This window comes from Chlorocebus sabaeus, chromosome 5, assembly GCF_047675955.1.
Source record: "Chlorocebus sabaeus isolate Y175 chromosome 5, mChlSab1.0.hap1, whole genome shotgun sequence".
NCBI lineage: Eukaryota > Metazoa > Chordata > Mammalia > Primates > Cercopithecidae > Chlorocebus > Chlorocebus sabaeus.
The window spans coordinates 43788483-43799089 of record NC_132908.1 but is presented as its reverse complement, the minus strand read 5'-3'; the positions used below and the strand labels follow the sequence as shown (position 1 = coordinate 43799089).

Below are 10607 nucleotides of genomic sequence, written 5' to 3'. Positions count from 1 at the left end.
TACTGCAGCCTCCAACTGTTGGGCTCAAACCATCTTCCTGCCTCACGAAGTAGTCTCAAGCAGCTAGGACTACAAGTATGCACTACCATGCCCAGCTAATTATTTTATTTTTGTAGAGACCGGGTCTCACTATGTTGCCCAGTCTGGTCTCAAACTCCTGGCCTCAAGTGATCCTCCTACTTCAGTCACCCAAAGCACTGAGATTACAGGCATGAGCCACTGCGTATGGCCAGTAGGTTCAATTTAAGAACATGTTTTTTGCAATTATAGTGTAATGGATCAAAAAAAAAAAGGCAGACCAGGCAAGATGGCTCATGCTTGAATCCTAGCATGAGTGGATTCAAGGTGGGAGGTGGGAGGACTGCCCAGGAGTTCAAGACTAGCCTGGGCAACATGGTGACACCCTGTCTCTACAAAAAATTTAAAACTTAGCCAAGCATGGTGACATGAGCCTGTAGTCCCAGATACTCAGAAGTCTGAGGTGGGTGAGTCACTTGAGCCCAGGAGGTCAAGGCTGCAGTGACCTATGACTGCAGCCTGGGGGACAGAGCAAGACCCTGTCTCCAAAAAAATAAAAAGGAACTAAATAACTAAATAAAAAAATAACTAACCTGTGTACTTGTCTTACCAGAAAGGGGTTCCGATCCAGGCCTCAAGGGAGGGTTCTTGATTCTCCTGCAAGAAAGAATTCAAGGTGAATCTATAGAGTGATGTGAAAGCAAGTTTATTAGGAAAGTAAAAAATAAAAGAATGGCTGCTCCACAGTCAGAGCAGCCCCAGGGCTGCTAGTTGGCTAGTTTTATGAATATTTCTTGATTATATGCTAGACAAAGGGTGGATTATTCAAGAGTTTTCTGGGAAAGGGGTGGCAATTCCCAGAACTGAGGGTTGCTCCCCCTTTTAGACTATATAGGGTCACTTCATGATGTTGCCATGGCATTTGTAACTGTCATGGCACTGGTGGGAGTGTTAGCAAGCTAATACATTATAACTAGCATATAATGAGCAGTGAGGACCACCAGAAGTCACTTTCATGGCCATGTTGGTTTTGGTGGGTTTTAGCCACTTTTCTTTTCTTTTTTTTTTTTAAGACGGACTCTTGCTCCATCACCCAGACTAGAGTAAAGTGGCGCGACCTTGGCTCACTGCAAGCTCCGCCTCCCGGTTCAAGTGATTCTCCTGCCTCAGCCTCCTGAGTAGCTGGGATTACAGGCGCCTGCCACCACGCCAGGCTAACTTTTTTTTTTTTTTTTTTTTGTATTTTTAGTAGAGATGGGGTTTCACCATGTTGCCCAGGATGGTTTCGAACTCTTGACCTCAAGCGATCTGCCTGCCTCGGCCTCCCAAAGTGCTAGGATTGCAGGTGTAAGTCACCGCGCTCGGCCCTTAGCCACTTCTTTACTGCATCCTGTTTTATCAGCAGGGTCTTTGTGTCCTGTACCGTGTGCCGACCTCCTATCTCATCCTGTGACTTAGAATGCCTCACCTCCTGGGAATGCAGTCCAGTAGGTCTCAGCCTTCTTCTACCCAGTCCCTATTCAAGACAGAGTCACCCTGCTTCAAATGCCTCTGACACTCTGGCTAGCAGAATACGTTCATGTGTTGGAAATGTTGGGAAATGGCCCTAGCTGTCTCTAAATGTCATTTTCACAATGTATTTGGCATACTAAGGGCATATTTTTTCCTTCAATTTGAACATATATTGCACACTTATATCAGCACTGCTCTAAACCAAAGATCATCAGCTAAAGTGCTCAACAAACATATCTGCTTGCTAGGAACTATGCTAAGTTATGTCACACACACACACACACACACACACACACACACACTTTTTTCTCTCATTTAATTCTCATATTTATTCTATTTGTGTTTCTTTATGCTGAGACAGAGTCTTGCTCTGTTCTCCAGACTGGAGTGCATGCAGTGGTGCCATCTTGTCTCACTGCAACCTCTGCTTCCCCGGCGTGCAGGATCCTCCCACCTCAGCCTCCCAAGCAGCTGGGACTATAGGCATGTGCCACCATGCCTGGATAATTTTTGTATTTTTTGGAAATAATACACTATGGGTCTCACTATGTTACCCAGGTTGGCCTCAAACTCCTGGACTCAAACAATCCTCCCACCTTAGCTTCCTAAAGTGCTGGGATTACAGACATGAGTCACATGCCCAGTCACTCACACTTACTCTATTACCCAATGAGTGGGTGTTAGCCCCGTTTTACAGTGTTAACACTGAGTGATCCTATAGCTAGTAAGGGTTAGAGCCAAGGTGCACGCCATGGCCCACCTACCCTGGACACTGCTCTTGGGACAGTCCCTTTGGTGTTCTGCCTCCCAGACCATAGTGAAGAAGAGGTGCCATGCCCTGGTAGGGAACACCGGCCTGGAAGAGTTCATGGTGTTACAGGTAGTTAGGGCTGAGTGGGGGCAGCAGAGGGCTGTCTCCCACCCACTAGGAATGTCAGATAATAACACTGCCTCTCTAAAAGGGATAAACTGGGAGCCCACGCCAGGGAGAGGCCATTTCCTGATGATCCACACCTGTTGCACTAAAGTGTTAATTGAACGCAGGCACCAGGCAGAAGCAACTTCCTGGGCACATGCATTAAGAGATAAAATGGTGGGCTGGGCGCAGTGGCTCATGCCTGTAATCCCAGCACTTTGGGAGGCCAAAGTGGACAGATCACGAGGTCAAGAGATCGAGACCATCTTGGTCAATATAGTAAAACCCCGTCTTTACTAAAAATACAAAAATTAGCTGGGCGTGGTGGCACCTTCCACCACTAACAATGGAACTGCTAAGAATGGCCTGCAGTGATCCTAAGTACAAGGGTGGGAAAGAGAAATACCCTCTTTATGTAAGAACGTTCCTTATATGGCATTATTTTATTATTATTTTCTGAGACGGAGTCTCACTCTGTCACCCAGGCTGGAGTGCAGTGGCGCGATCTTGCTCCGGCAACCTCTGCTTCCCAGGTTCAAGCGATTCTCCTGCCTCAGTGTCCTGAGTAGCTGGGACTACAGGTGTGTGTCACCACGGCCAGCTGATTTTTTGTATTAATAGTAGAGACGGGGCCGGGCGCGGTGGCTCAAGCCTGTAATCCCAGCACTTTGGGAGGCTGAGACGGGCGGATCACGAGGTCAGGAGATCGAGACCATCCTGGCTAACATGGTGAAACCCCGTCTCTACTAAAAAATACAAAAAAACTAGCCGGGCGAGGTGGCGGGCGCCTGTAGTCTCAACTCAGGAGGCTGAGGCAGGAGAATGGCGTGAACCCGGGAGGTGGAGCTTGCAGTGAGCTGAGATCCGGCCACTGCACTCCAGCCTGGGCGACAGAGCGAGACTCCGTCTCAAAAAAAAAAAAAAAAAAAAGAAAAAAGAAAAATAGTAGAGACGGGGTTTCACTGTGTTAGTCAGGATGGTCTCGATCTCCTGAACTCGTGATCCGCCTCGGCCTCCCAAAGTGCTGGGATTGCAGGCACTAGCCACCACACCTGGCTGGTATTATGTTAGAAACCAAGAACTATATACAACCTAAATGCTGGAGGTGCCATTAACTAAATGACAGTCGTCCATGGAATGGCTAAGGCAGCCATAGAAACTGCCCACCAGGCTTTTTTTTTTTTTTTTTGAGACGGAGTTTTGTTCTGTCACCCAGGCTGGAGTGCAATGGCGTGATCTCGGCTCATTGCAGCCTCTGCCTCCCAGGTTAAAGCAATTCTTCTGCCTCATCCTCCCTACCAGCTGGTATTACAGGAGCCTGCCACTACACCCAGCTATTTTTTGTTTTTCATCAGGCATTTTTATTAATATGTTGTAACATTCAAGGGGAAACAGGACCCAGAACTATGCACTCCCGTCAACCACATAAAAATATTCTCAGGAAAAGAACAGGAAAGAAATATTCCCAGAATGTTAGACTTGATTAACTCTGGTTAGAGGATCACAGTGGGTTTCACATTTTCTTTGACTTTTTCTGGTTTTTCCATATAAACGTTTACTTTGATAAAATATTTTTTGAGAATTTCACACTTTTATGTTATGTACCCTTTTATGGTCTGACTTTGTTCTAAACATTACTGGGACTCTGGGTTGCTTTTTGTTTTTGCTTTTAAGAGATAGGGTCTCTCTTAAAAGCCGTGGCACGATCTCAACTCACTGCAGCCTCAACCTCCGGGGCTCAAGTGATCCTCCCACCTGAGTCTCCGAGTAGCTGGGGCTACAGACATGTGCCACCATGCCTAATTTTTGTAGAGACAGGGTTTTGCCATATTGTCCAGGCTGGTCTTGAACCCTGGGCTCAAGCAATCCACCTGCCTCAGCATCCTGAAGTGCTGGGATTAGAGGTATTAAGTGGATTGGTTTTTAATTTTGTTGTTGAAACGAAGTTTTGCTCTTGTCGCCCAGGCTGGAGTGCAATGGTGCGATCTCGGCTCACTACAACCTCTGCCTCCTGGGTTCAAGCAACTCTCCTGCCTCAGCCTCCTGAGTAGCTGGGATTACAGGCACCTGCCACCACGCCCAGCTGATTTTCTGTATTTTTAGTAGAGACGGGGTTTCACCATGTTGGCCAGGCTGGTCTCGAACTCCTGAGTTTTTTAAAGAGAGATAGTAGATGTTTTTATTAAACTGTGTATGAATCCATTTTAAAAGTTTTGGCTGGGCGTGGTGGCTCATGCCTGTAATCCCAGCACTTTGGGAGGCTGAGACGGGTGGATCACAAGGTTGGGAGAGCGAGACCATCCTGGCTAACACGGTGAAACCCTGTCTCTACTAAAAATAAAAAATAATTAGCCTGCCTGGTGGCAGGCACCTGTAGTCCCAGCTACTGGGGAGGCTGAGGCAGGAGAATGGCGTGAACCCAGGAGGCAGAGCTTGCAGTGAGCCGAGATCACGCCACTGCACTCCAGCCTGGGCGACAGAGCGAGACTCCGTCTCAAAAAAAAAAAAAAAAAAAAAAAAAAAGTTTTAAAATGTAGTATCTCCAAAAGGAGTTTAAATGATGCCCCCAATATTTGCATTCAGAGCAAACACAGATGAAATTGGAGAGGAGAACCAAAAAGTCAGTATGTCTTTTTTTAAAGTGGAAAATAAAATCTCTATATGACTCTCCAGCTGACCTGTGCCTCCTAAGGAAGAGAGCTGATGGATGGCTGGCAGTAAGGTTCATCTTCCTTCTTGGAGTTCTCCCGGCTTGGGGGGCAGAGTGACAGGATATCGGCAGACAGCACTAAGAGGGCAGGCGCCCACCAGTAGAAAACAGCATCATCCCTCCTCCCTTCTACGCATCACCCACATTCTTTTTTTTTTTTTTTTTTTGAGACAAGGTTTGGCTCAGTTGCCCAGGTTGGAGCGCAGTGACATAATCTTGGCTCACTGCCACCTCTGTCCCCAACACCCCACTTTTTTTTTTTATTATTATACTTTAAGTTCTAGGGTACATGTGCATAACGTGCAGGTTTGTTACATTTGTATACTTGTGCCATGTTGGTGTGCTGCACCCATCAACTCGTCATTTACATCAGGTATAACTCCCAATGCAATCCCTCCTCCCTCCCCCCAACACCCCACATTTTTAAAGAGACTGGGTCCTGCTCTGTGGCTCAGGTTGACATGCAGTGGTGCCATCATGATTCAACTCCTGGGCATCAAGCGATCCTCTGTCCTTGGCCTCCTGAGTAGCTGGGACCACGGACATGTGCAACCATGCCTGGGTAATATTTTTTAAAAAAGTTTTTGTAGAGATGGGTTCTCACTGTTGCCCAGGATGGTTTTGAACTCCTGGCCTCAAACAAACCTCCCACCTCAGCCTCCCAAAGTGCTGGGATTACAGGTGTGAGCCACCACCCCCGGCCCCTCAACCCACCCTGAACTCACCTATCTCTCCTCCATCCCTCTCTGAAAAGGCCCTGTGGTAAATGGGTTTTGCTGGGGCAGCACCACATCCAACTCCCTTTCCTATGGGGAGCAGCTTCTCCTCTTCAGTGTTATGGCTCCAGTGGGCTCCACCTCCTCCTGCTCTGTGAACAGGGCCACCCAAAGCTCCCTATTCTCATGGGTCAGAGGCGGGCTCAGAGAAAGGCACACAGGCCCAGGCAGCCAATCAGGATCCTCCCTTGGGATTTTTCCACGTGAAGCTGGACAAGACAGACTTTGCATTTAATAGAGTGAACTTGAAAACCGAAACAGGCTTCCTTCCCAGGTGCACGAGGCCATACTTCCTCTTTCTGCTGATGCTACTCTGAGTGGATTTCTATCACTTTCAACTAAAGTAATTTTTTCCTTTTATATTTTCCATATTTTAAGAGACTGGGTCAGCCGGGCACAGTGGCTCACGCCTGCAATCCCAACACTATGGGAGGCCACAGCGGGCGGACCGCCTGAGGTCAGGAGTTCGAGACCAGTCTGACCAACATGGAGAAACCCCGTCTCTACTAAAAATACAAAGTTAGCCAGGCATGGTGGTGCACGCCTGTAATCCCAGCTACTTCGGAGGCTGAGGCAGAAGAATCACTTGAACCCGGGAGGCAGAGGTTGTGAGCCGATAATGTGCCATTGCACTCCAGCCTGGGCAACAAGACTCCATCTCAAAAAGAGACGGAGTCTCACTATGTCACTCAGACTAGCATGCAGTGGTGTGATCATGGCTCACTATAGCCTCAACCTCCTGGGCTCAAGTGATCCTCCCACCTCAGCCTCTCAAGGAGCTGGGACTACAGGTGTGTGCCCCATACCTGGCTAATTTTTTCAATTTTTTTTTTGTAGAGATAGGGTCTATGATGCCCAGGCTGGTCTCGAACTACTGGGCCCAACTGATCCTTCTGCCTCAGCCTCCCATGCAGACAGGGCCACAGGTGCACACCACCATGCTTAGCTAATTTTTAAAATTTTTATAGAGATAGCATCTTTCTTGGTTGCCCAGGCTGGTCTCGAACTCCTGGGCTCCAGCGATCCTCCCACTGTGGCCTCCCAAAGTGCTGGGATTATAGGCATAAGCCACTGTACCTGGCCACCAAATTTTCTTTAGTGAAGACACAGAAATTTTAGTTTTGAGAAAAAGTCCTGAATTCCAAAATCACACATCAAAATCAAATGTCGATATGGGAAATGAACGAACTCCCTCGCATAGACAATTCCCCCTCTGCCCATGAGCCCCCAGTGCTCCCTCACCCGCACACCTCCCCAGCCCTGGGGAAGAGGCTGTTTGTTCTTACTTCTCTTCCACCAGGGAGCCACGGTCTGTGTTCATTTTAATCACATTCTATTTCAAAGAATCCATGAAGTTTCTCCACCACAAGTGAACAAAATAGCAGCTCAGGCATCTTAGGATCAAGCCCTAAGAAGACATGGAGGCCGGGTGAGATGGCTCACGCCTGTAATCCCAGCACTTTGGGAGGCTGAAGCAGGCAGATCACCAGAGGCTGGGAGTTCGAGATCAGCCTAGCTAACATGGTGAAACCACATCTCTACTAAATATACAAAATTAGCTGGGTGTGGCGGCATGCGCCCATAATCCCAGCTACTCGGGAGGCTGAGGCAGGAGAATTGCCTGAACCCGGGAGGCGGAAGTTACGGTGAGCCAGAATCACGCCACTGCACTCCAGCCTGGGCCCTGGGCAACAGAGTAAAATTTGGTCTCCAAAAAAAAAAAAAAAGACATGGAAGCTTAGAAGCTGTGCCTGGAGTTCTGTCATGTTTAAGGGAAATGCCCGTTATCGTGCTGGGAACAAAAATTACAAAGAGTGAAGCTGTAAAGTTAGTAATGTCCTCAATGTTTAGATTCAAACTACAATGAAAATTAAACACAGTCACCATTTTGGACATTTTATTTATAGAAATTTCCAGCAGAGCCATTGTTAAGTACCTTTGTCAGGAGATGCCTGTGAGAACCTCGATGGGAAAACAGCCACAAGTTAATCTGCGTCTGTTCCTCCCAAAACTCCACACACACCAGAACAGGAACAGCCAGGCCAGCCTCTGGGTGCGCAGTGATGCGCTGTCTGAGGCACAGCCCAGCACATGCTTCCTCAGCAGATGCTACACACACAGATCTGGACGAATGACAGAAACTTCACAGATGTAACCTCCAAGTGCGACCTCAAATGACAAACAACTTTCTCAGGTGGTGCCCGGACAGGAAAAGCACCAGAACAGAATCTGTAGAAAACCAAACCTGTCATGATCAGCATTCCTATCCGACGTTAACCTCCTAAACTAGCTGACCTTATTTATTTTGAAAGCAAATCAAGTGTATACAATCTCTTTTAAAAAAATTGTGCAAATATTGTAAAGTTTTTAGGGGCTGTTTATAATCTGAAGAGATTTATAAAAAATTACTGGATTTGTTAGGACTATAAATACTAACCCAGCCTCCCCCATGAAAAAAGCAATTGTTACAAAAATATAAAAAATATACTAGCTTCTACGATTTAACCTTTCCACCAGAAACCTCACCACTCTGGGACTCATCCTGGTTTATATACCACACAGCAAGCGCAAGCGCAATTTTTTCCGTTTTTTAAGGAAGGAAAAGTTTTAGAACATTCCCTTTTGTTATTTGAGATTGTGGCTATTTTCTTCATAGGGGCTGTGATGTCGGTGGGTAAGGACAGTTTCCGACTGTTTCCTCTACACGGACCCGGTGTGGAAATCACAGCATAGAGACTGCTCTAAGCCTCACTCCTCGGCCTCTTCCGCTTTCTCTCCAGCTCCTCCAATCCCATTTTGGGACATGCCGGGTCCCAGGCTCCTGAGCTTCCCTAACTTCCCACTGGGGAAGGCAGGGAGGATGGGGAGGCTCCTAGTGAGGGAGGCGAGGGCTAAGCCCATAGCACCGCAGCCTCGAGTGTGGTCGGCCCGCCCAGGGTTGCTAATGGCAGGGAAGCCGCATGCTGGGGGATGGCACCCTCCTGGCCTGGGAGAGGACTGATGCCACAGGTCAGAGTCTGCGGCCTGGGAGGGGAGCTGGAAACTAACGTGAAGGCAACACTCTGCATGAAAGCACACCAACGAACCTCCAATCACGACTCACTGACTCCTCCACAGCAGCCAAGCTGCTAGGCAATTTTATCACCTAAAAGCAAGGAAACCGACCAGATTCAGCTCGCCACCATTCAACAAAGGACAGGGCCTTGGCTGCTCTGCAGGTCCGGCAATTGCCCTTGAGGGGAGGATATTTCCAGCCCTCATTTCCCCGCTGCTGCCAGCAGGGGGCGATGTGCACACAGGCTGGGTCAGGGCCTCGGGAGAACAGGCACCGGTCACCCACGGAATGGGTCCACACCATTCCAGTGGGACTCTCCACGGAACTGGGACACTGCCGGGCTGCACCTTGTGTCCCTGAAATTCAGAGAGACCTCTCCGATGGGGTTCCAGCCTACACATGTTCAAGGGAACCCCTCATTCCCAAAGCCAGCCGGGCGCACAGAATTCTCAGGCCTGGCTGCGCTGTTGGGAAGCGGAGACCCGGTTCCTTCTGCAGCCTGGTTCACCCCCATGCCTCACCGTGGGGCCCTCTGACGGTGGCCGCAGCCCCCAGCATCTACCCCAAGCTAGTGCAGCATCCTGCCCAGTACACGTGCTACTGTGCTCCCCGCCTGCCTCCAGGCCACCGGGCGGACCTCTCTCAGCCCCAGGGGCCTTCCAGGCCCTTCTGTTCAAAGGACCGGATGCTTCATACCGCTAAGGGCTTTATTTCACAGATCACGGTGGTGAGTTTGGATTTCCAGCCCTCACCACGGTTAAGTCACACATTTCCCGACACCTGCTCATTTCTCCAGATCTTAAACATCTCACCCAACACACCCTAGTTGTTGTAAACCCCAAATAAACTTTCCAGAAGCAAAAACAGTAACAGATTCAGAGAACCCTGGCCACACCTGCTGAGCAGGTCCCCTCTACTCTGGTTGCATATAGAATGCTTGTCTGCTCAAAAGAGAGGCGCTGTCAACATCAAGGCACAAAGAAAGACGTCTCCGGGGGCAAAATGATGATGAAGTGACCAGCGGCCTCTGTGAGGCCCAAGGCAGAGTCACGGGGGAGGCGAGTTCAGCCTGGTGGGCATTGGGAGGAAGAGCTGAGGACGGGCCTCCCGCTGGGGCTCAGGCGTCCTCACGCGTACTTCTCCAGGAAGTTGATGTGGAAATCCTTCACCTTCTGCAGCACTGTCTTCAGCTTCTCCACTGGAGGGAGGATGGTCATCCTGGCAGGAGAGACAACAGTGTCAGCCTGGCTGCTCTGCAAGATGGGAGAGGAACGAATCCAGCAGCTCAACTGCCTCTAGGATTGGAGGAGGGAGGTCTACCTGGTCCGCTTCCACAGCTCCAGACCGGACAGCACCCAGCACTTGGACCACTTTTCCCTTCATTCATATGTTGGTTTTTTCACCCAAGTAATACACGTGAACAAAAGCAATAAACTGGAGCAGCATTTAGGCTAAGATATATCCACCCATTACTGCAGAAGGCCTGCATCACTTTTTTTTTTTTTTTTTTTTGAGATGGAGTTTTACTCTTGTTGCCCAGGCTGGAGTGCAATTGCATGATCTCGGTTCACTGCAACATCCACCTCACGGGTTGAAACAATTCTCCTGCCTCAGCCTCCT

The 10607-nt window shown here is 48.8% G+C and overlaps 1 protein-coding gene across 1 annotated transcript in view; it reads right to left on the bottom strand.

Annotated features, from left to right (window-relative positions):
- Positions 1-7812: 7812 nt before the first annotated feature.
- GPT2 (glutamic--pyruvic transaminase 2) overlaps positions 7813-10607 on the bottom strand; it is a 47518-nt gene continuing 44723 nt past the window's right edge. Inside the window, exon 12 of the mRNA XM_007992145.3 lies at positions 7813-10205. Coding sequence (XP_007990336.1) covers positions 10115-10205 — 91 coding nt within the window. The 3' untranslated portion in view covers positions 7813-10114. The remainder of the gene's footprint in view (positions 10206-10607) is intronic.